This window comes from Orcinus orca, chromosome 2 (genome assembly GCF_937001465.1).
Source record: "Orcinus orca chromosome 2, mOrcOrc1.1, whole genome shotgun sequence".
NCBI classification, from domain to species: Eukaryota; Metazoa; Chordata; class Mammalia; order Artiodactyla; family Delphinidae; genus Orcinus; species Orcinus orca.
The window spans coordinates 158,980,468-159,006,721 of NC_064560.1; the positions used below are offsets into that span (position 1 = coordinate 158,980,468).

The 26,254-nt window shown below is 35.8% G+C and overlaps 1 protein-coding gene across 6 annotated transcripts in view; it reads left to right on the forward strand.

The window, feature by feature from the left end:
• KIAA0586 (KIAA0586 ortholog) overlaps nt 1-26,254 on the forward strand; it is a 105,697-nt gene that overhangs the window by 1,085 nt on the left and 78,358 nt on the right. For 3 of the 6 annotated variants that reach the window (XM_033404680.2, XM_033404677.2, XM_049706364.1), the window contains exons 3-15: nt 679-749; nt 2,454-2,523; nt 3,460-3,529; nt 8,701-8,875; nt 9,607-9,828; nt 12,394-12,547; nt 13,796-13,963; nt 15,202-15,325; nt 19,224-19,356; nt 19,963-20,180; nt 20,584-20,656; nt 22,101-22,328; nt 23,286-23,460. In XM_033404680.2, coding sequence (XP_033260571.1) covers nt 679-749; nt 2,454-2,523; nt 3,460-3,529; nt 8,701-8,875; nt 9,607-9,828; nt 12,394-12,547; nt 13,796-13,963; nt 15,202-15,325; nt 19,224-19,356; nt 19,963-20,180; nt 20,584-20,656; nt 22,101-22,328; nt 23,286-23,460 — 1,881 coding nt within the window. Of the gene's footprint in view, nt 1-678; nt 750-1,214; nt 1,234-2,453; nt 2,524-3,459; nt 3,530-8,700; nt 8,876-9,606; nt 9,829-12,393; nt 12,548-13,795; nt 13,964-15,201; nt 15,326-19,223; nt 19,357-19,962; nt 20,181-20,583; nt 20,657-22,100; nt 22,329-23,285; nt 23,461-26,254 lie in introns of those variants that run through there. The other 3 variants (XM_049706365.1, XM_049706366.1, XM_033404682.2) reach the window with 3 other exon arrangements.

A 26,254-nucleotide genomic window follows, 5' to 3' on the forward strand; every position in this document is an offset into this window, starting at 1 on the left:
AATAAAACATTTTGTATTTTGTTTTTTCTTTGCGTGTTTTTGGCACACTGTTCTTGTCCACAACTGTGATGGACACCCTCAGCTAGTGTGATGTGCTTACTTTTCACCAGTAGTGCTGGCTTTTTACCTTCTGTTTGGATAGTAGAAAAGCACAATTTCTGCATTTTGATGGCTTCCATGTCCCAATTCACTTGTCTGGAGCTCCCTGAAAGTGAAGATAGCATACGTTTTACCCACTTCACTGGTAATCAAATTAATGAATATAAGCGCAAAAAACAAAAGAATAAAGCAGCTTTTATAGTGCTGCTTTTGAGGGGTACAGCATAACATAGGCCTGCTGTTAAATCAGGCTTTTATATCATGCGCATGTTTTATTCCTGACAAATGATTGTACCCATAGTTTGTCCAAATCCAATAGTGTAATGATATATTTTATAACATTTTATACTTATCTCATTTGATTGTCAGTTCTGAGCCCTTATTTTCCAAAATATCAGATGTAAAAAACTTCATCAGGATATATTTAAGTATATTTTAAGATTTTTGCATGAAGAGTGGCTTCCAATTTAATTAATTGCATTAATATGGAGTTTATAGTTCTTGAATTATATTTGTACAGTTTCAAAAGGTAACATCCTGATTTAAAAATCACTAAAATTGATTCCTTTATTTTGTTAGGTTCATCAGACTTAACTTCTGCCAGAAATTATCAGCAGCCTCCATTAGAAAATCCCACTGTGTCAGAAAGTGTAAGCAAAAGAATTCTTAATTATGCTCATGTTAAAATTTTAAGTATTGGCAAATAATGCTTTTTAAAATTTTGTTTGATTAGCAACAGACCTTGTTTTTATTTAAATTGCATTTACCAAAGAAATGTTTTTACAAACTGTAAGGTAAAGGTAAAGCAGCCGTAACAACATAATAAAAAAAAAGTGAGGTGTAAATTATATATCATTCAAACTATTCTGAAGCCTTTTGTGTACTTTATTTTTCTTTTTTTTTGCGGTACGCGGGCCTGTCACCGCTGCGGCCTCTCCCGCCGCGGAGCACAGGCTCCGGACGCGCAGGCTCAGCGGCCATGGCTCATGGGCCCAGCCGCTCCGCGGCATGTGGGATCTTCCCGGACCGGGGCACGAACCCGTGTCCCCTTCATCGGCAGGCGGACTCTCAACCACTGCGCCACCAGGCGCCTTTCCTAGGAACTTTTAATGGGTTCACAGAATTTCAGTGTATGTATGTACCAAAGTTTATTTGTTCATATTCCTGTCATTTGACATTAAGGTTTTTTTCCCCGTTTTTTATAATATAAACAAGCAGGTGATGAACATTCTGGTATATATCCTAGCTCATTTCCTTGTATTAATTTCTAGGTGTAAAATTATTAGATAAAAGATTATGCACGTTTTTTTGCAATGTTTCTAAATTGCCTCCAGAAAAACTGTATCAATATATATTCTCCAGCAAGGTCATGAGTAAGAATTAGTGGGGTTATTTCTCCCCGTCTTTATTTATACGAAGCATTAAAATTAAACCAAAAAAACCCCTGCCATTTTGATAGGTGAAAAAGGCATCTCATTGTTTTATTTTCTATTTCTTTTATTATTAGTGGAGGGGAAATTTTTTTCATTTATATTGCCACCTGTATTTACTCTTTTGTGAATTACATATTTATGTGCTGTGCTTTTTCTAACGGATTTGTGGGAGTTCTTTACATTAATTTCCCAGATACATTCTACTGTATTGTTAGCCTCATTGGCTATTTTTAGGAAGTTAACACCTGTTATCAGCAGATAGCTTGGATCAGTTTTCTTTTATGATTTTCTCTTTTCCCTTTAATGATTTAGCAGGGAAAAAAAATGTGTGTGTAAGGAAGATGAAGCAATGTTGACTGAACCTAGTACTTAAAAAGTCATGGTGTCTTGGCACTGAATAGAATCTTAGAAACGAAGTCTAGGGTTACACATGTGAGCAGAAAGCTATTTGCCAGTAGGTGTCACTTATATAGTGAAGTCTTCTGAGACCACATTATAGCTTAGTGACAAAGAATACTGTGATTAATTTGTGATATTGTGCCATGCGTTGACCATCCTTACGAACTTCATTTGACTCACAGTGAATCACATTTTCACATTTAACTATAGCCACTGAGATGTTACATAAGTTGCTCTGCTGAGAGTACCAAATCAGGATTTGAATCTGAATTTCAAGGTCACAGTTGCTTGCTTGTTCACTTACCCATTCGTTCACTTGATGACAGCTCATTACTCATTCAGCAAATCTTTGAGTAGCTTCAAGGTACCTAAGCATTATGGTGGTGCTGGGAATTAAGCATATAAAACACACAGCCCTGTCCTCCCAGGGCACAGCAGTCACATGGCTAGTAAATGGTAATTGATGAATAATAAATCATAAAGTTTATTTAGCCTTTCATTTCTTCCTTTCATATCTTAAAGGATTTTTCTAAAGATGTTGCAGTGCAAGTGTTGCCTTTGGATAAAACAGAAGAGAACAACAGACAAAAAGGTAAAAGGATAGATTTGATTTTTTTTGGTAAAACATAAATAACATAAAATTTACCATCTTTACCATTTTTAAGTGTACAGTTCTGTAGCATTAGGTATATTCATATTGTGCAGCCATCACCACCGTCCATCTCCAGAACTTTTCATCTTCCCCAACTGAAACTCTGTACTCATCAAATACTAACTCTATTCCCCCTCCCACCATTCTACTTTCTGTCTATAAATTCCACTATACCTCATATATATGGAATCATACAGTTTTTGTCCTTTGGTGACTGACTTATTTCACTTAGCATGTCTTCATGGTTCATTTATGTTGTAACGTGTAAGAATTTCCTTGGTAAGGATAGAATTTTAGATTTTTAGACATTGATTGATTTTTCTTTTTAGATATTCATTAAACAGCCTTACAGTTTTTTCTTATTATTTTCATTTTTAATTAGTTTTTCCTTCCAAATTAAGCTACTAATGGAATCTCTAAAGTCCAGAAAATGGTTTGTAACAGTAAGGATACTTTTATTATTGCCAACATATTGCATAGGTTTGGTATTTGATACCTGTTTATACATGCTGAATTCAAGTTTTGTATAGTCTTTGGTAAGATAATAGATTAAAATATGCATTGAAAAAATTTATTTAATGACAGTTAAAAAGTAGTTGGTTTTATTTTCATCTAAGCAGTTTTATTGTTAGAGTTTGAACAAATGTCTCTAATTTGGCCCCAGGTGTTTTTACACAATTTTTTTCTTACAGTCTAGGGTTATAACTATTATTACTCAGTCATTTAATGTGTTCCTTACCTTTTTAAATTGAAAGGTCATATTGCTGAATCCCCAAACATTTTTTTTTAGTTAAAAAAGTTTTTCTTTGAGTAGCTTATCAAAATTTAATAAATTTTCAGGAATCTAAAGTATATTTTTGTGTTTTGATTTTGCAGCAAATGACATCTTTATTTCCCAGTACACTATGGGACAGAAAGATGCTCTAAGAGCAGTTTTAAAACAAAAGTAAGTTTCATTTACAGAAAATAGGTGGGCCATTTCTTGTGTTTCTATATGGTTCTCTAAAATCAGCTTTATTTATACTTTGCACCTAGGAAAAAGTTTTTTTTTTTTCCAATGTGTGAAATATATATATGTGATAATATGTATAAAGCATTTTTCATGGTGCTGGGCATGTGTAAAATACTCAGTGGCTGTTAATTATTATTATTATTATTGAAGATGTATTGTTCTAAGCACTTTATGTGCATTAACTCATTGAATTCTCTCAAAATCCAATGAAATAGATTCCATTACTATCCCAATTTTACAGAATCCCCATTTTATAGATAAGGAAACTGAGGTAGAGAGGGATTGATTTTCCCAAAGTCATTTAGCAAGTATTCACTGGGCTGGGATTCAAACCCAGGTAGTCTGTGTTTAGAGTCCTCTCTTAGTCACCTCACTATACTGCTTATAGCAGTAGTCAAGTAGTTCCAAATATATAATACTTACTACTTACTATCAAAGGACATTTAGACTTTTTCTGGTTAAGATTTGAGAAAGGGACAAGCTTAGCATCTGGATGGAGTGAAGGGGAATGTGGCTACTACTCTATGCAAATGCTTCCTCCCAACTTTATCTTTAATGCCAGTGAAATACAGAACCAACCCTGACAACAGCACCATGCTAAACATGAAAGAATATATCACTGGAGGAATTTTTTTTTTTTTATCATTAGTGACGGTGGAATGAGATACATATTCTTAGGCTAAATGTATTCTACTCCTAAACCAGAGCAGCCCGGGACGCCCCTTAGAAAATAGGAAAAATGTTTACTTACTTTTGAACTCTCATTTTATTCAAAAAGGAAATTTTAGATTACTTCTATAAGTGGAAAGTTGGTATTTCTAATAATACAATGAAAATAAGTATATAACTATTAAGATAAAGTTTATTCTTTTTCACCTATAGTTATCCATGGTATACATATTATACTCTGGGAAACACTAACGAAATAAATATTACCTCCAAACTACAAGGGTGTGATCTGAGCCAGCCAGAGTTTCACAACTGGTTGTTTTGCTTAATGGTGCTTTTCCTTTTTACATTTGATCAGCCTCCAGTTCCCAATATGTGATATGGTGGTTAGGAGGAGAATTTGGATGGTAAATTGCATTCTGGGATTTGTAAATATATAAGAAAAGGCAAAAGTAAGGGCATGAGGGAGTAGTGCAGTCTCCCAGATTCTATACTTGAACTAAAAATTGCAGACTACATCTGACTCATTTGGAGAGAAAGTGATTACCATTTCCATCCAGCTGACCCCAGGTGGAAGTGGCTGCTTGCAACCGTAATGGGGACTTTATCAACTTGCCTTCAAGTCAGAACTCTCAGATCCGAGAGGGAGAAGTTGTTTATATACAAGTGGACAGTGAGAGGTAACTGTGAACACTACGCCTCTTATCTGTTCACAGTAGATCTCTCCCCATTTCAGGATGGATGCACAGAATTTTTTTTAAAAAGCAAAAAACAAAAAAACTAGGAAGGGCCTCTGAGAAGGTCATTGCAATGTAGAGAATAATAATTGAGTCAGAAATATAAAATGACTCTCATACTGGGTTAAGAGAGATTTTGCTGTAGTTAGTGTCACTTGAATTTTTTTTTTTTTTTTTGAGAATGGTGGATGGAATTTGGCAAAGTGATTCTAAAATTTACTTGGAAGGACACACAAATTGAGAATATATACACATACTGTTAAGAATACATACATCTAGAATGCACACAGTTGAGAATAGCTAATTTTGGAGAAACAGAAATGGAATGATGGAAAATCTGCCCTATTTGCTACTATAATATGCTGTAAAGCTGTGATAAAAGGTAATCAGCTGGAGCCTTTGAGGAATGAAGAGTCTGTCCAGAGTGTCTAGAACAAGGGTAGAATGTCCTTACATGTGGCTGGAGAGGTAAGCAAGGGGTGAGGTTATAAACTACTTTAAAGAAGTTTGGACTTAAAGAGAAACAGCAAATCATTTAAAAGTTTTAAAGTGTGATATATTTTTCTTAAAAGGCTCACTCAGGTAGTTATGAAAAAATGGATTGGAAGAGGACTGGACTGGAGTCCAGGAAACCAGTTGACTATAAATTTTTCAGGAATCTTTTAAAGAGATGAATTAGATTGGTCCTGAGTACATTGGGGAGTGGTGGAATGTGAGGGTGGGAATCATGCTGGGCTGTAGAGGAGTACACAGGTTTGGAAGATGATCTGGAGATAGAATTGACAGGACTTGCTGCTTAGATGTGAGAGTGAGGAAGGAGCTAAGGATGGATCCTAGATTTTTAGCTTGTATAAATGCATAGTCAGTAGTAGTATTCATTAAGAAATGGAAGCCTTGGGGGAATAAATTTCATTTTAGACGTAAGCAGGGGTTTGAGGTACCTATGAGACATCCAGGTGAAAAATGTCTGATAGGAAATTGAATATAAAGGTCAAATTTACAAAAGGGGTCTAAGCTAGAAATCCATAAGTCGTCTGTATGTAGATAGTAGTCTAAGCTCTGGAAGTGATTGAAGTGACTCGGTGAGAGTGTGAGAGTGAAAAGAGATGGCATAGGGTAGGGCTCTGAGAAAACCAAACCTTTAAGAGATGTGCAAAGAAAGCAATGTGGCTTCTAAATGTTACTCAGAAAGTTTATCCAGAGGTGTAAGAGAGTATGGTCTTAACAAAACCAAGGGAAATGAGGTTCTAAGTTTGATAGCTGCTCAGAGGTAAAGAAAGATAAGGACTGAAAAGTGTCCATTGAATTGAGCAAGACGAGGTATTAATGGCCTTGGTAAGAGCAGTTTCAGTGTAGCATTGGGATAGATGCCAGATTCAGAGGATTTAGGAATAAAGAAGAAAGTTCTAGAAAAAGACTAGAAGGAAACAGTTTCTTCTGAATGGGAGAGTTATGTGCATTTTTTCTAGTTCTTTACACTTAGAAGCTCATTCGCTACATTGAGCATTTATTAATTTGATAATTGGAAAAAATAAAATTTTAAAGCCTATAAAGAAGTTGATGTCTAGCCTTATAATGTTATTTTTCTTGTTGGTCAATTTAATGTATTAAAGTAGAATGAAAGATCTTAAAGGGTAAATCACATTCAGACTTCAGACAGAAATTCTAAAAGATACAGATTATCTGAATTACATTTTCTTAGTACACCACTCAGTCAGCTAAATATATATTGAGCACCTACTATGTGCTCTTTCTTAGTTGCTGTTTGGTATAAAAGAAGTCCCCGGCCCCCCACCCCAGGTTGCTTAGAGCTTGGCTGGGGAGAGAATAGGTAGATATATGGAGGAATGCATGATTAGAGCTGTGAGCGGAAACATTCAATACATTGTTAAACCGTTCTGTACAGACATTTAAACCATAGGATGGCTGACTGTCAAGCCTCAGTTGTGTGGTATAGGAAGTAAATGCAAAAGTAATTAATGAATGGAAAGATCAAGAGGAAATGTTATGAGAGCAGGCTTATTGAAAAAGGTAAGGCTTTTGTTGTATCTTTAGAAGGATAGAGTAAGTTAGGTGAAGAAGGTTGAGAGAGTGAGAAAAAGCATGGAGTCAGCTGTGGGAGTGGCATGGCGTAGTAAGTGAGAGCAGTGTGCCTCAGGAAGAGGTGGTTTTGGGAGGAAAAGTGCAGTGTGTATAGGGCAGGGCCAGAGGATGGAGTGTGTGGAAGGCCAAACAGGAAAGTAGCCTATTCAGTTGTCTATAAGGAATGATTTTAGATTTTTGAATGGTGGGAAAATGTGTGTGGAGAGTTTTTAAGCAATTAGAAACGGGAAGAATGAAATAGTTGGCCAGAGATGATGGTTTGTACTAGAGCAGAAGTCTGAAGGGAGAAGTGCTGTTTGAGAGAGAAAGCTTGGTGTTATGGGACGATCTCTGGGAACTGGTCCTAACTCAGCTACTTACTAGTTCTGTGACGTGATCAAGTAAATCCCGTTACCTCTATGGACCTCAGTTTCTTGATGTGAAAATTAGGAAAGATGGGCTACTGGGTTCCCCCTACCTCCATAATTCCATGACACTAGTCCTGCAATTGTGATGAAATAATTGACAAAACCTGATGACTCAGCTGGGCATGAGAAGGTAAACGATGATAGAGAAGTTAACTTCAAAATTTTGAGAATGAGAGAAAAATGATGCTCTTAATAGAAATGAGGCAACATCAATGAGGAGTAAGTTTAAGAGCTCTGTGGCCTTCTTCAAAAATCAAAGGATGGGGGTCTTCCCTGGTGGCTCAGTGGTTGAGAGTCTGCCTGCCGATGCAGGGGACACAGGTTCATGCCCCGGTCTGCGAAGATCCCACATGCCGCGGAGCGACTGGGCCCGTGAGCCATGGCCGCTGAGCCTGCGCATCCGGAGCCTGTGCTCTGCAACAGGAGAGGCCGCAACAGTGAGAGGCCCGCGTACCGCAAAACAAAACAAAAAGAAAAATCAAAGGGTGGAAATTCAGCAGCTGGAGATGGAGCTCATTCCTGTTGATTTTACTTAGACTTACCTTAGGGAGTCTTCAGTTTTGTCAGTGTTTTCTTTCATTGATTTCTTTTAGGCCAAATACAGCACAAAATTGACCAGTCTTTTTTTTTTTTTTTTTTTTTTTTAGGTGTTTAGTTAAATGCCTTACTGTGAATATGTGTCTGTTTTCTGGACTCATTTTTAATCCAGACTGCCTAGTAGTGTATTTTGTGCCCATTTTAATAAACTAGGTGACATTTATTAAATCTAAATGAGTTAGAATTTTAAAAATTCTTTTCAGCAGTTTTAACGATCCCTCTTGGGTTGTCTTATTTTGGGGGTAAAACTTGATACCTAAATTCTTAGAGCCTTTTCTGCATGTTTTAAATCTGTACTTCTTGACTATAAATCATTGTAATTGTGCCCATGTCTTTTCCACATGCTTAAGTCATATTTTCTGAAATATCAGTGCCTTCAAGGAATTACCTTTTTATTTCTTTAGTGTGTAGTGACCTGAGCCTTAATAGATTTCATTAACCAAATGACTGATAAGATGCTGATAGTGAAAAATAGGGATTTAACTTAAAAAAATCAAGAAAACTCACCTGCAGCAGATTACCACTTGTAGGTATTTCTTCTAATGGTTCAGTAGAGGTTACTGAATAGATTTTATTCCTTTTTTATTTACAGAGCTCAAAGCATGCCTGTCTTTAAGGAGGTAAAGGTACAGCTTTTAGAAGATGCCAGCGCAGAAAAGGACCCTATTATTCAGGAGAGTAGAACTTCACCCAGTGGAATTGATTCAGCTGCAACTGTGGCCGCAGCAACTGCTGCCGCCATTGCAACAGCAGCTCCACTGATAAAAGTATATCTGTTTCTTCCCAGATAGTCATTACTACTTTGTAAAATGTAAAAATGTTTATTAGAAACTGATTCTGTAATTGTTGTGTCCAGCCATTGGCTAGGGATATTGCTGTCTGTAGTTGTGAATTATTTCTCAGAAGTTGTGAGATTTATCTCTCATCCCTGTGTTAGTTCTAGAAAATCCTGGACTTTCTTAGTTTTAGCACTGAAAAATATCATCTTGGGAACCCCTCAGTCCTGGGTACCTGGGATGTTTGGTCATCCTTATTTTAGAGCTAGAAGGGACCATACAGACCATCTATGCCAAACCCCTCAGTTTGTAAATGGGAAAAATGAGAAACAGGTCAGAGTCAGCAATAAGGTCTTAGAGCCAATAGGGGGAGAGCCAGGACTGCTGACCTAACTCAGCCTCAGATTAGTGAAGTATCGAAAGCTACTTTGTTTTGCTATTTCCTTCTTTTTAATTTCCATTTAAGTATTTTTAATTTCCATTAAGTATTTAATTTCCACTTAAGAAATAAAAATTGTATGTGACAAATTTGTTATTTTTTATGAGAGAAAAGATCTACTTAAGGATAACTATCTTCTGCCTTTTATTTCTCTGATTCTAAAAATAAAGGCATAAAATCATCAGAAATTTGGTTTGATAATTTCTCAATACCAATCACTTTATATAATCTTTCTAGTAATTGAGCATATTTTTGATATCTTTGGGTATTTTTACTGTTTTAGGTGCAGAGTGAGTTGGAATCAAAGGTCAATACTGTTACAGAATTACTCAATAAGTTACAGGAGACTGATAAACAGCTACAACGCGTTACAGAGCAGCAGACAACCATTCAGAATAAACATGAGAAACTACACTGCCGTGATCATGGAAAGCAAATGAATGTGTTTATGGAGCAGTACATTAGGCATCTTGAAAAACTGCAGCAACAACAAATAGATATTCAGGTAATAAAGGGATTACACATTCCATGACCTTTTATCACGTGGATCTCTAAGCTAATATTCATTGATTATTGCAATAGCTCAGGAGATTGTAACAGTTTTAGTTCTTAAATAATGATTTGCTTTTGTTCAGAATTCTTTTCCTCTAGGGGGTAACTCTGCATGTTCTAGTTCAGACGTCTAGCTCTGTGAGACCTCTCCTTATAGTTGGCTTTTCCTTCTTTTGTGGTATTTCCGTTGACGGCGTTTTTAAAGGGCATTTATTGCATTGCAGTTTTTTGTTTACATCAGTGGCTCTTAGCCTGGGAATGTGCATCAGACTCACTTGGAGAGCTTTATGAATATACACGTGCTTGTACCTCTCAGAAAGTCTGAGACAGCAGGTCTCAGATGGGGTCTGGGAATCCTTGAAAGCTCTCTAATGATTCTGTTGCACACCCTTGGATGAGAACCACCTAGTATACTTATTTGCTTCTACATTTACTTAATTAAAAAGAATGAATATTCTTATGCCTTTTGAATATGAGGCACTGGGCTATTATAAAAAGAAGAATTGGGCTTCTCTGGTGGCGCAGTGGCTGGGAGTCCGCCTGCCGATGCAGGGGACACGGGTTCGTGCCCTGGTCCGGGAGGATCCCACATGCCGCGGAGCGGCTGGGCCCGTGGGCCATGGCCGCTGAGCCTGCACGTCCGGAGCCTGTGCTCCACAACGGGGGAGGCCACAGCAGTGAGAGGCCCGCGTACCGCAAAAAAAAAAAAAAAGAAGAAGAATTATCCTCACAGAGAGCTGATAGTATAGTTTCTTATTTATTTTGGAATTTCTAAGTCCTGGGATACTACCCAGCACTCAGGTACTCAGTATACTTTCTTTTTGAATGAGTGAATGACCAGCATCGTAAATGCATTGGGTTTTTTAAAATAAATTTATTTATTTTATTTATTTATTTTTGGCTGTGTTGGGTCTTCGTTGCTGGGCGCGGGCTTTCTCTAGTTGCGGCGAGCTGGGGCTACTCTCCGTTGCGGTGCACGGGCTTCTCATTGCAGTGGCTTCTCTTGTTGCGGAGCACAGGCTCTAGGCACGCGGGCTTCAGTAGTTGTGGCACGTGGGCTCAGTAGTTGTGGCACGCGGGCTCTAGATCTCAGACTCAGTAGTGGTGCATGGGCTTAGTTGCTCCATGGCATGTGGGATCTTCCCGGACCAGGGCTCAAACCCGTGTCCCCTGCATTTGCAGGCAGATTCTTAACCACTGCACCACCAAGGAAGCCCTGCATTGGTTTTAATTTACTTTTTTTCCCTACTTAGTATGCAGTTTAAAAACTTTTAAAAATAAAATTAAAATATAACATTCAGAAGAATATATAAAAATAAGCTTATCATAGCTCAATATAAGATCACAGAGTGAACACTAATGTCCTGTTATTTTCAAGACTTCCTAATAGAGCTTGTCTTGAAATTTTCATGGGATTAAGATATTATTTTTATTGGAATGATTATGGGCATATAAAATAAAGTTTTACTAAGTACTCCATACATTGCTAAAATTGAGTATGCAGCATGTCATCTGGAGAGGCTAGGAGTGGGCCTATCAGAGTGCTGGTCCCCAGTCTACAGGTAACTTTGCTTCTCTGAGCCTTGATTTCTTTACCTAGAAAATATTTTTGGTTCAGGATAGAATGAGATGACACATTTGAAAAGCACATTGAGTTTTTTTAAGGTAGTTCTAGGTGCCTGCCATTCATTTATCCTTCCATAAATAAACGCATAATTTATTAACTTTCTGATTTTGGAAGAATGGAATCTTTGCTAATTCAGACATCTTATTTATAAAGCCTATAACTACAGAGAAAATTGAACTTTCAGTGAGTATTTTAGTAGTTCAGTTAAGGCTTAATGAAATGAAATTCTTTTTGAAGAGTGATCTCAACACACTTTTAAGAATTCTGTAAAACTATAAATCTTTCCGGTTTTTCTTTGTCTAGCATAAAACTCTTTTAAAATCCATTTTATTAGTTAAGATACTTACACATTTCAGATGTTTTAATAGTGTTAAAACTGTGTTGTCACTATAGTTTCCATTTATACGTAAATGCATAAATTACTGCTGCTACTATGCGCGGCTACTATTTTATTTGAGTGCTTTCTGTCAATGGTTTTTAAACCTTTAATTAAAATAAAATCTTACCATCCAGGATATAAAAGATGAGATGTTTTGGTTTTAAATTCTCTGGTTTAAGTAGAGGTCTAGGGCTAGGGTCCCTTCTTCCTGGTCCTCTCCTACCCTGCTTCAGTGTCTCTTGAGCCATCTCTGAGGTGAAAAGGAAGAAACGGAGGTTTAGAATAAATTAAATGATCAGGGCCACACTGCAGAGCCAGACTTAACCCAAGTGCTATTATATGCTTCCAGTGGCATTGCTGCTGCAGTAGATAGTTGCATGTAATGTATGTATTTTCATTGTTTATTAAATCTAATAGATTGTTTTCAAATCTTCTAATAAATTCGAAGTATTTTGTCATCTAACTCTTTCAAATGATATTTGAAATTAACAAAGTAATTTTATGTTTTCTAGACTCACTTCATTAGTGCTGCACTCAAGACTAGTAGTTTTCAGCCCGTTACTGTGCCCCCTTCTAGAGCAGTGGAAAAGTATTCTGTAAAACCAGACCATTTGAATTTTGGTAGCAGTAATCTATCTTCACATAACACCTTTGCTTCCAAACAAGGTAAAAATATGTAGTTTTCTATGAATAAAAAATACCAGCTATGAATGTTCTTTGCAGTATATAAGCTGAAAACTTACTTACAAGGTTGTGAGAGACTCTTTGTTTTATAAAATTAGGTTTTGTTTTTTTTAAGGTCAAGTAAGTTTTAGATTATTTTGAAACTTGTTCAGTCAAGTTATGGATCATGTTCTACTTAATGGTTTTAATTAATAACTTTCATAAATTGTCAGAAGCACTTCTATATAAATTTAGAAAAATTTTACTTATCTAGCATCAAAAATGCTTGTCATCAATTCACCAATTTTCTGACAAACTGGATATTTGCTGTTTTCTTGATTCTGTCAGGGGAGAAACCATCTGAGTACAATTAGAAACTATTTCTAAATATTTTCAAAGAGTTAGTAATGCAAGTCTATTTTAATGGAATTTTAAAAATCTCTTTATAAAAACAAAGGAATACATAGCTTATTTGTGTTAATCCTTTGGAATTTAAACTATATCAATAAATGTATCTCCAAATTATTGATATTTGAATAATGAACTAATGAAAATCAAGGGCCTATCCCTTTAATGATATACAGATCCATGGAGTACAACATTCCCGACATTTGATTTGTTAGAACATTGTTGGATTACAGACATGTTAAAGGTTCCTTATACTTGCAAGGTGCTTTACGTTTCCCCCAAATGAGTGGGTCTTACAAAACTTTTGTGAAGTGATGTGAATCAGTTTCTAAGTTGTAAAGGGAGGAAGATGAAGCCCAGAAAGGTTATGACTGCCTGCTCAAGGTCACCTGGCTTGAGAGTGAAAGTGTCAGAGCTAGAGCCGGAACTCAGGTTTCCACGCTCACCGTTCATAGTTGTCTAATGTATTTTGTACTCTAAAGTGGGATCTCTCTAGATCAAAGTATATAAAAATTTTAAGACTTGCTATACTTAGCACCAGATGGTCTTACCAGTTTTCATTGCCACGAGCAGTGTCTGGCTATGCCATTTTTCACCACAACTTGAATAGCACTGAATATTGTCATATTTTTTTCTTATTTATTAGGTATAAGTATAAAGTGTTTATAGTTTGTATTCTTCTGATTCTAGTGAGGATGAACTTATTTCTATATATTTGTTAATAATTTGAGTATCCTATATAATTTTTGTTTTATTTTTAAAATATGGGGAAGAGTAATATTACAATTTAAACGTTTTTAAAAAGTAAGTTAAATTTATTATTTTCTTTATTTTCTATTGAAGCACCTTCAATAGAGGTTGAAGATACCAATTTTGATAAACAGAAATCTCCTTTGGAGACACCAGCACCCCGCAGATTTGCTCCTGTACCTGTTTCAAAGGATGATAAAATATCAAAGAGGGAAAATCCTACGGATAAAAAAGAAAATATGGAGATATCACATCATACAGGTAATAAAGCAATTATAATTAGCACCCACTACTTTTATTAGACCCATCTCAAATTAGGAACAGATTTCCACACTCATGATTTATAATTCTCTAATGTGCCTTGTAGTAACTGAAGTAGGATCTCTATTTTTAATATTTGTATTTAAATGATACTTTCTGGGCAAATCAAGCTTCTTTAGGTTCTTTGTAGAAGGAGTTGGAGATATACCTTTATAATTATTCTGACTATCTTCAACATGTTATTACTTAAACCTTTAATGAAAAAAATTTGTTATTAATAAATAAAAAATAATGCTTTATAGAAGGTAAGGTTGATTATCATGTTTACTTGTATTGTTTTTAAGTGTGAATTTAAATACTAAAACTCAGAGAATTTTAACATTTATTATTGTGTTCAATTGGAAAAAGTGCTAATAACCTTTATAAGTGACAGGAAATAATAATTTGTTATAGACACTTAAAATATAGCCTTTCTAGTAAAAGTAAGTAAAAATGTTAAATATAAGCTTTCATTTTTGGAGTCATTTAAATGCATTCCAGTCTTGTCTTGGACACATTTAAAGAATCTTAAGGAATTTAAAAGATAATAAAATCTTTAATTACTAACCTCACCAAAAAAAACTAACCTCACCAAAAAAAAAAAAAGTTTGTTATGTAGTCTCATTAAAGATGAGGCTAAAAGGAGGATTCAACCAATAGTTGTTGTGAAGAAATAGTTAAATCTCCCTTTCACTGTTTATAAAAATAGTTACAGGGCTTCCCTGGTGGCGCAGCGGTTGAGAGTCCACCTGCCGATGCAGGGGACACGGGTTCGTGCCCCGGTCCGGGAGGATCCCACATGCCGCGGAGCGGCTGGGCCCATAGGCCATGGCCGCTGAGCCTGTGCGTCTGGAGCCTGTGCTCCGCAGCGGGAGGGGCCACAGCAGTGAGAGTCCTGCGTACCGCAAAAAAAAAAAAAAAAAAATAGTTACAGTTTACTGGGCTTTGTGATGATGTTACTTCTCGTTCAAATTCCTTTTTTCTGTGATGGAAATAAATTCAGGCCTAAAATTTTACCAGTATAGTTTCCTTGAGTTATAAATATTTAGTTTTATTGATGAATGTATGTGTAGTCTACATTGTAAATTGAGTAGGTCATCACCACATGAAACTAATTTAGTACAAATATATGTGAGATAGTATATAAAAGAGAAATGAATTATTACTTGAAAAATGATATTGTATTTCTTCTATTGTAGAAAATGTAGGACTATTGGAACAAATTTTGAATAGCTATGATTCTTTGACAAGAATAAGTGAATCTTCAGACAAAAACTTACTAACTAGATCAAAAATAGGATGGAATCCTGAGAGGAGAAACAGGTAAAAACAAGAGATTGGAATAAAAGCTACATTGAAAAGAGCTTTGTTTATATTTTTAAAATTTTTTTAGAAATTTTAGTGAATTTAAAACATTGCTTTTAAAAATTGTCTTAGATTTAGTTACTATTTTCTTCTGCTAATAGATCTTTCCTCTTTTCTATAATATAATTATGAATACATCTAATTTTCTCAAACTGTGGATTATTTACTATTCATTTCTGATGAAATGATATCTGGGATTTGCTTCAATAATAATCCATTGCAGGGGCTTCCCTGGTGGCACAGTGGTTAAGAATCCACCTGCCAACACAGGGGACATGGGTTCGAGCCCTGGTCCGGGAAGGTCCCACTTGCTGTGGAGCAACTAAGCCCGTGCACCACAACTACTGAGTCTGCGCTCTAGAACCTGCAAGTCACAACTACTGAAGCCTGAGCACCTAGAGCCCGTGCTCTGCAACAAGAGAAGCCACCACAATGAGAAGCCGGTCCACCGCAATGAAGAGTAGCCCCTGCTCACCCCAACTGGAGAAAGCCCGCATACAGCAACGAAGACCCAACACAGCCAAAAATAAAAAAATAAAAATAAAATAAATTAATTTAAAAAAATCCATTGCAGGGTGGGGAAAACTGGGTTGGAAGTATAAATGAAATGAGAATAGCCATAAGTTAGTTATTTTTGTAGTTGAATAAAGGTATATAGAGGTCATTATACTATTATTTCTACTTTTGTGTATGTTTGAAACTTTACATTATAAAGAGTTTTTAAAAAGTCAAGTAAATCTAAGCCACTATAATTTTTTTTGAATGTCATGAAAACTACAATAATAAAAACTAAACGTGTCACATTTTGCATAATTTCATAAGAAGACATTACAATTTTAGTCCATTACATTTAATGTAATTACTGATAAAGTAAGATTTATGTCTGTCATGTTGTTATATGTTTTTTTATATCTTAGGTCTTTTTTTATTCCACTATTCCTCCATAATGTCTTTTTTTTTATTAAATAGATATATTCTAGTATAAGATTTTCATTCCCTTGTTGCTTCTTTTACTATATTTTTTGAGTTATTTTCTCAGTGGTTGCCCTAGGAATTACAATTAACATCTTAATTTAAAATGATCTAGTTAGGATTAATACCAATTTAATTTCTATAGGATTCAAAAACTTTGCTCTGATATAGATTGATTCCCTCCCCCTTTCTTTCTGCTATTATTGTCATACAAATTATGTCTTCTTGCATTATAAGTTTGTCTATACAGCTTGATAATTATTGCTTTATGCAGTTGTCTTTTAAATCCGATAGAAGAGTTATAAACAAAAATAATTTAATACTGTCTTTTATATTTACCTATGTAGTTAACTTTTACCAGTACTCTTTGTTTCTTCACATGGATTTGAGTTAGTTTGTGGTGTCCTTTTATTTCACTTTGAGGGACTCTTTTTAGTATTTATTGTAGAGTAGGTCTGCTGGTGATGAATTCTCTCAGTTTTGTTTATCTAGGAATGTCTTAATTTCTACCTTTGAAGGGTAGTTTTGCCAGATGTAGAATTTTTGGTTGACACTCTTTTTCTTTTAGTGCTGTGAATATGTCATCTCACTGCCTTCTAGACCTCATGATTTCTGATGAGAAGTAAGCTGTTAATCTTCCTGAGGAAACTGTATATAATTAGTTATTTTTCTCTTGCTGCTTTCAGGATTCTCCCTGTGTCTTAGGCTTTTGACAATTTGACTATGATGTAGCTAAGTGTGGCTCTCTTTGAGTTTATCCTCCTTAGATTTTGTTGATCTTCTTGGATGAGTGGATTAATACTCATTAAATTGGGGAAGTTTTTGGCCGTTATTTCTTTACACAGTTAAATAGTGCACATGACCTTTTTTTTCTCTCCAAGGGCTATGTTGTATGCTTGATGATGTTCCACAGGTCTCTGAGACTTTTAATTTTTTTCATTCTTTTTTTCTTCTGTTCCTCAAACTGGATAATTTCAATTAATCTATCTTTAAATTTGCTGATTCTTTCTTTTGCCAATTTGAATATGCTGTTTAGCCCGTCTAGTGAATGTTACATTTCAGTTATTGTATTTTTCAACTCTCAGAATTTCTATTTTTTTAAAAATAGTTTTTATCTTTATTGATATTCTTTGGTGAGACTTCATTCTTTTAGGTTTCTTTTTGGCCGTGTCGTGCAGCTTGCAGGATCTTAGTTCCCTGAGCAGGGGTTGAACCCAGGCCCTCGGCAGTGAAAGCACGGAGTCCTAACCAGTGGACCACCAGGGAGTTCCTGAGACTTCATTCTTATACTTTCTTTTAATTGTAGTAGCTCATTTATGTTCTTTTTCTAGTAAGTCCAATATTTGGGCTTCCTCAAGGACAGTTTCTACTGACTATGCTTTTTCCTGTGTCTGAGTTATACTTTCCTGTTTCTTTGTGTCTCACAACATTTTTGTTGAAAATTAGACATTTTAATGTGCCAGTTCTGGAAATCAGATTCTTCCAACAACTGCCGCCCCCAACCAGCGTTTGTTGGTATTGCTGATTGTTGTTGTTCATGTTGTTGCTGTTTGTTAAGTGATTTTCCTGGACTAATTCTGTAATTTTAATTCTTTATCATGTGTAGCAAGTCTCTATTTGGTTAGCTAAGTCTGATAATGATTGGAAGGAGATTTCCTTATCTGCTTTGAATGAATAAGTCTCCCTGTCTTTGCAAGGGGCTGTGTGTGTGTGTGTGTGTGTGTGTGTGTATCTACATGTTGGGGCATACCTTCAGTGCTCCAGCAGTTTATAAGTCTGTCTTAACCTTAACTTCCTACTCGCACAGAGCCCACGATCAGTCAGATGTGAAAGATTAGGCCCTTTTTAGGTCATTCTTTTGCATGCACATAGCCCTGTACATGCACATGACCTTCTAGATCCCCAGTAACGTGTTGGAGCTTTTCAGAACTCCACCATGGACATCTCATTCCCCAAATTTTTGGTTTATTGTTTACCCTCTTGTTTGCCTCAACTGGCATGACCCCCTCAGGCAGCTAAGATGTTGAACAATTGGCACTGTTTTCGAAGAATGACCTGGGGATGGGATTTCTCACTGAGATAAGTCTGAGTCAGGTCTAAGGAGAAACCCTGAGAAGGGACTTTTTGAGGGGCTCCAAACTCGTTCTGACTTTTTAGTGGTTGTGAGGCTGTTGGTTTTCTTTTTTAAAAAAATGTTCTATTTATTTATTTATTTTGGCTGTGCTGGGTCTTAGTTGTGGCACGTGGGATCTTTCTTGCGGCCTTTTTAGTTACTGCATGCAGGCTTCTTAGTTGCAGCATGCAGACTTCTTAGCTGTGGCATACATGTGGGATTGAACCCGGGCCCCCTGCATTGGGAACATGGAGTCTTACCCACTGGACCACCAGGGAATTCCCGAGTGTGTTGATGTTCAAAGCTACCACAGAGTTGGGGAAAGGGCTCTGGGAATAGGGCAAGTTAAAAATGCCATAGAGCTTGCTGTTCTTGTCAGCCATTTTCTTACTTAAATATTCCTTGGGTTGTTGCAAGCTTTTGTTTAATTTCCAGCATTCTGCAAAAGCTGATTTGACCATTTTTGCTAGTGTTCTCTTTACTCTTAACAGGAGTAGATTTTTAGAGATTCTTACTCCACCATTCCAGAAGTGCTTTTGCACGTTAGCTTTTTCCTGCTCTTTTTCTACTATTCCTAAACCAGAGTAATCTTGTTTCTTGTAATTTTTGGTGTTTCATATGTTTAATCACATAACTGATTAATTCTGTTGTACAATTTTAATAAGACTCATTTAGAATTCATATAACTAAGAATGTATCAAAGATTTATATAATCAACTGTTTACTGAACTTATGACAATTTAGAAAACTTTAATTTTAAATCTTTTACAGCATTGACCCTCTATCCACTCAGAAATTTCCTTCCTATGAAGAACTAGGAACAGCTAAAGTGACTGTGCAGAAGTCTGATGATATTCTTCATGATCTTGGCCAAAAGAGGAATGAAACAAATGGCATACTCCAGGTAAGGTGGGAACAAGATACTAAAATTAATGATTAGTAAAGGTTAAAATCACGAAGAAATAAAGTTATCAAGACAGAAAGCAAGAGGAATGATGAAGACAAAGCATGGAAAGACATGTCAGCCCAGCCTGTTCCCCTTACAAAACTTTTCCAAAAGCCCTCATCAAGTGATTTCTACTTACTGCTCCTTGGCTAAGACTGAGCCACATGGCAACCTGTAGCTCTCCAGCTTCTGTTGGAGAGGAAGGAAGGCGGAAGGGAACTGTGAATGGCCCTCGTTTATCCAGTTCACATTGTCTGCTCTGCCTACCTAGAGCCAACTTGCTCTTATTTTGTTTTAGCTTTCTTCACCAGATAGAGCTTTTGTTGGCCACCGAACTGCTGTGGGCTTCCCAGCCCCATTTCACTGAACATTCACATTAGTGCTTCTAAATGGAAAGAAACTTTAGTTGCCAAGTATTCTTTTATAGCTCTTCAATTTGACAAATTGATTCCTTAGACTATATTGGCATAGTATATGTCCCAAACTATAGTAATAGCTCTTATTTGGATTAAAATATTAATATGAGTTTTACATATTAACATTCTTGCCTTTTTATCCTTTAAGCCAAAAGAATCTCACATTGTGTCAGGGGTTGCTGATCTTCCACAGAATTCCATTACGCTTCAAATAACCAATACGAGATCCATATTGAAAGATGCTGAGAAGATTTTGAGAGGAGTACAAAACAATAAAAAAGTACTTGAAGAAAACCTGGAAGCTATTATTCGTGCAAAGGATGGAGCTGCCATGTATTCATTTATCAATGCTCTATCTACCAACAGGTAGGACAGGATGTTGGCATCCCAAGGTTTTTTATGAAACTGCCAGTTTACAGGCTCTCATATTTTTTTTCTAAGTGCTTCATTTTGTTTTAGTGTGTTTTAATGTTTAGAAAATGTTCTTCATTGCCTTTGACATGTGGACTTATTATAAAGTTGGAATTTGGGTATGTACATGTTGCTATTATTTTTCACAGATGTTAATTTTCCCTGTTTTTTTCTCTCCTTGGTACATTTCTTCTGGGATCTACATGTGCTTTTCAAACATTTGATGAAACTAATAACATTGGTTTTTCATTTTCAGATGAAGGATATTGGGCTACACAATAGATTCAAAACTAGGTAAGAGATCTATTCTTAGGACCTTTAATGTTAATTTAAGAAAATTCTTTTTTCTGTTTTGTAGAGAGGTGTCAGAGAAGATTCGGATCAGAAAGGCAGTAGATAACTGGATTAAAACTATTTCTGCAGAAATTCAAGTAGGTATTGGAAAAAAAAGAATTAATTGAATTCTTAGGAGATAACATTTATTACAATTTACAAGTATCATACATATTCTCAAAATATTCCTTTTAAGTCCACTGATAATTCTTAATTTCACTCTCTCACCCTTTATACTTACTTAGTAATAAGTTTCATTTTACTTAACATGTGCTTTGTCTCATAAATTATATTATGGCTGTTAACTGGAAAATTGTGGATAATAACTAAAATATGAGTGATTTGAAAGAAAATTTAGCAAAAGCATTTAGAAAAGAAAGAAGTATACTTACAAAAAAGGATCCTTTAAAAAAAAAGACAGCAGATTTAGAAGCATTGGCTTACCAAAGTAAAAACATCAAAGTTACTTAAAAGGAAAATACTCCACAAGATTTTTAAGGTTACTAAGTTTAGAGAAGTCAGTTCCAGCTGGAAAAACCGCCACTTTCTCACCTCCACAAAGCTCATGGTGTATCTTCAGACATTAGCATTGCAAAAATCCACGACAGTTGTTTTTATCAAGGGGTCAGTAATTTAAAGGAAATTCTTAAAATTCTATGTATTTGAAGAAGCAAAACTAGACAGAGTAACTCATTTTTACCTTGGGATGGAAAGTGTTTTTTCCTGACTGTAAGATGTGTGTATCTACGTACTCACAGTGGTAGAAGATGAAGTGTTAGTTTTTTTGGTTTGGGGGATTTATTTTTGTTTCTTTCTTGTTTTTTGTTTTTGGGGGGTTTTTTGGCCTCACTGTGTAGCTTGTGGGATCGAACCTGGGCCCTCAGCAGTGAAAGCACAGAGTCTGAACCACTGGACCGCCAGGGGATTCCCTAATATACACTTTTAAACACTGTTGTTTTAAGAATATATATCTTTAATGTGGTTATAAAGAATTTATATTAACTGCTATGTAATGCGCCAGAAAAAAAGTGAGCTAAGCGTCAGAAGACTTGGAGTTCATATCTGGTTCTGCAGACGACTAGCAATATATGTCACTCTATAACTGTGGATTTCATGCAAAATATGCTTGTTTAAACCTACAAGTAACTTTAATTTATAAATAAATCTCAGCGTTTTATTACAAAATTGTTTACTTTTTGGAAACTTATTTTTTAATTTAATTTTTGGAACAGTTACTATATTCATATGGTTTAAACATCAAGAAGTGTAAAAAGCTTTATAATGAAAAGTTGCCCTCTTATCCCTGAACATCATCTACTATTTCTCATTCCCTCTGCTCCATAAAACACCAGTCTTTTAAATTTTTCGTTTATTCTAAAAAGAATTTTTATTCATATGTAAACCAATATCATTTACTTATAAAGCCTTTAAAACTGCTAAATTATATTTCTATAGCAGCAGAAAATGAATTCTAGTACTTTTGATGTGAAAGCATTACTACTTGGATAGATTTTAAGTAATTTTAATTTTGGTTATGTTAAGGATGAACTGGCAAGAAAAGATTATGAACAAAAGAGATTTGATCAGAAGAACCAAAGGACCAAGAGAGTTCAGAACATGAGTAAAGATATTAAAACCAACACACAAGACAAAATGGTAAACAACTCTGTAATTCCAAGAAAACATTCTCAAAAACAAAAAGAGGAGCAAATTAGAAATCCACCTACAAGGAGCATGCCTGCTTCAAGCTTACAGAAAGAGAGAAAAGAGGTAAGATCCTAATCTGGTTTTGTGATGTAAATGTTGCATTATAATTGATCATTTTTTAAAGACATAAATAATGAAATGACTGTGAAAATGTTTTAAAAATATGAATGACTATACAAATGTAAAACCATCTTTAAACTATTGATATTTAGAGTTTTGGATATCCATAATGTAGAAATCACTGCACAAAGTACACAGTTCCTTCCTTCTGACATCTCACACTTATAATCACAGTATTTCAGTTACAGCAGGTATATCTAGAGATCATCTAGTCCAAAAATTAGATCCTCTAGTTCATGGTATTCAAAATTGTATTTCATCTTTGTATGTTGTATATGTGTGTGTGTGTATCAATTTTAGTTTGTTTATTTTTCAGTTTAACAAATGTCTGTTTAGTGCCTAGTGATTGGGAGGCATGGTACTAGATCCTAGAGGGAATTTTTTGGCTGTTCTAACTAAGCTGTAACTTTGTTAATGCCAAACATGGATTGTTGGGCAGATTCATAAAGCATCTGATTAATTCAGTACTAAGTACTTAATAGATGCTCAATAAATGCTACCTTTCTGTGGCATTTAGATTATGATTGAAGGTGAGATCAGGAATGTAGGAAATTATTTAAAGACTTGATTTATGTTATTTTACTGTACTTGACAGTTATTACTTTCATATGTAAAATGTATTTAAGCTTACTTTTTGGTGCTGATACTATGCTTAGTAGTGTAAGAACCTTCATGTTTTTTGGGTGGATGATTTTTGTATTTAATTTTTATGCTTTGGAAAACTTTACAACTGTAGTTTGAGAACTATCTCCAGAATTTAAGAGCCATTCAACATAGAGGACTTTCCTGACCTGATCATTCTTAATATAGTACTTAAGCTGGCAAAAGGAGTTTTTAGAAAAATGAGATAAGTGTTTGATGACTATTTTGCTGGTGAGTTGAATAACTTTGTGTACTTAGGGGTTTTTGAAAGCAACCACAGTGGTACAAGACAAGGATTATATGTTACAAATCTATGGAAAACCAGTTTATCAGGGTCATCGCAGCACTCTTAAAAAAGGACCATATCTCAGATTTAATTCTCCATCTCCTAAGTCCAGACCACAGAGACCAAAAGTAATAGAACAAGTTAAAGGTAAGGAACCTCATTTTTTGGTGATAAAACTCATTTTTTGTGGTATCGGTTTAATATGTAAAGTTTAATTTTTGCTTTTTATTACTTATAAATACTGTTCAAATTATGTAATGCTTAGGGATGGAAATATTTCCTTTTAGGAAAGTAAGGAAAAATAGACCAGATTCAAGATAGGATCAGTGGGGAAAAAATAGGATTAGATGGTATCTTCAGATAAAGCATGAGAAAATTTATGAGATGATGACTTTTAAGCAATTTAAATTATAATCTAGGGAACGTAGACATTTCCTTGCAAAACTTACTCCATCACATTCTTTTTTGTTTTTTCTTTCTTTCTTTTTGGGGTACGTGGGCCTCTCACTGCTGTGGCCTCTCCTGTTGCGGGGCACAGGCTCCGGATGCGCAGGCCCAGCGGCCATGGCTCACGGGCCCAGCCGCTCTGCGGCATGTGGGAATCCTCCCGGACAGGGGCACAAACCCGCGTCCCCTGCATTGGCAGGCGGACTCTCAACCACTGTGCCACCAGGGAAGCCCCATCACATTCTTTATGAACAGAAAGATAAGCCATATGCTGTACATTATCATAAAAGTGCTTATGGGCACTTTTGCAGTTTGGTTTGTCCTCAAAGAGCCTTAGTTAGCAAAGGGGAAAATTTTTTGTTACTTTTGTACACAACTAAAAATATCTTTATTTATCACTATATGTTTTGACTCACACCTACCATTTCACTAGTATATTTAAATATAACTCTTAGTTAAATATTGAGTCCGTTGACTTTGGTTACATTTTGAAGTTTCTCAACTTGTTGCTTTAGCAGTCTGTAAGGCACTTTGACAACATGCTGTCACTCATGGATCCCAACTCATTTTCCTTTCTGATCCTTTCTGGAAGTTGGAGCTGTGGCAGTTGCTTTATTTTTCCTTCCTTTCCTTTCCAAAAGTTAGTTGATCATATAGGGTGTCAGTTTATCTTGAAATCCTATAGATTTTATTTTACTAGGCTTGTGGATGATATTTACCCTAATGTTTCCTTGTTTCTTAGACCTTGCTATTGACTTATATTTGGGGTTTGGTAAGCCTTTGCAAAAAAATAAGTTAAGGTTTTAAAATACTTTTAAATCCAAAAATCACTTTATGAAGTAACCCTTTTAATGGTAGAAGTGATTGAGAACCTATGGACCCAGGCTCCTCCTTGGGCCTTGGTGCCTGTTATTCCCTCTGCCTGGAGGGCTTTTCCCTCAGACCCTTGCATGGCTCACTCAGTTCTTTCAATCTCTGCTCATAGCTGTTAGCTCCTCAGAGAGGTCTATGTTGACCATCCTATCCAAAATGTTATCATCTAACCCTCTCTATTCCCTTGCTCTGCCTGTTGTTCCTCATAGCACTTTTCACCATCTGACATTATACTTTTATTTGTTTATCAATTTTTTTCCTTACTAGAGTGTAAGCTACATGAATACAGTTGGTTTATTCAGTACTTGTAGTCCCTGTGTCTGGAATGATGCCAAACACATTTTAAATGCTGAAAAAATATATTTTAAATAAACATTCAAGGGGCTTCCCTGGTGGTGCAGTGGTTAAGAATCCACCTGCCAGTGCAGGGGACATGGGTTCAAACCCTTGTCCGGGAAGATCCCACATGCTGTGGAACAACTAAGCAACTAAGCCCGTGTACATCTGACTTTGATATTGTTTCTAAAAAATCTTTAAATACATTTTTTAAATCTTTAAAAGCATTAAAAGTGCTTACTATGATGTTACTATTAGACACTATCTACATTCACTTCCCCCTCTGCCTTTAAGTTTCTGAGTGTTAGCAGTGAGAGAAGTTACTGCTAGGCACCTTTCAGATTCTATATAGCACCTACAGTACAAACATGGAAGCAGAGGTATCAGTACCACCGCAGAGGTCCCCTCCATTGAAGAACCATTTGTTTGTAGCAAGTAAATTAAATGGCAGTCTTCTCTGAGGTGGTTGCCTGGAAGCCCAGAATTCAAACTAATCTATTGTATTATAGTAAGAAATAAGCAACAGCATCCCTTTTAGACTAAACAAAACTGGGTGGAAACAGAAAAAGAAAAAGAAAACCTACCTTAGGTCTAGCTAGGGTTCAATTAAAAAGTTTTTTACAAATACCTTTTATGTGTCCATTATTATTATACTAGGTATTATGAAGGCCACAAAGAGTAAGACATTGTCTTAATCCTCTTAAACTGGAGGACTTCCCTGGTGGCACAGTGGTTAAGAATCCGCCTGCCAATGCAGGGGGACATGAGTTCGGTCCCTAGTCCAGGAAGATCCCACATGCCATGGAGCAACTAAGCCCATGCACCACAACTACTGAGCCCGTGTGCTGCAACTACTGAAGCCCGTGCACCTAGAGCCCATGCTCCACAACAAGAGAAGCCACAGCAATGAGAAGCCCATGCACCACGACGAAGAGTAGCCTCCGCTCACCACAACTAGAGAAAGCCCACACGCAGCAACAAAGACCCAATGCAGCCAAAAATAAATAAATAAATTTATCAAAAATAAATAAACATTCAAGAAAAATATTCCTTCAATTGAATGAATGAATACTTGAGAACATGATGAAAAAAATATATAGATGTGGTACTAATATTTTTCTTCCTCGGATCATAAAACTATATTTAAAAGTCTAGATTTATAAAACTACTCTTATATTAAAAGTAAAAATGTAGAAATGTCAGGTATTTATTTATCAATAGAGGAGATTTTAGTTTCTTTTCCTTTACACTTTTAGTTTTCTTCACTTTTCTCAGGTTCCACAGA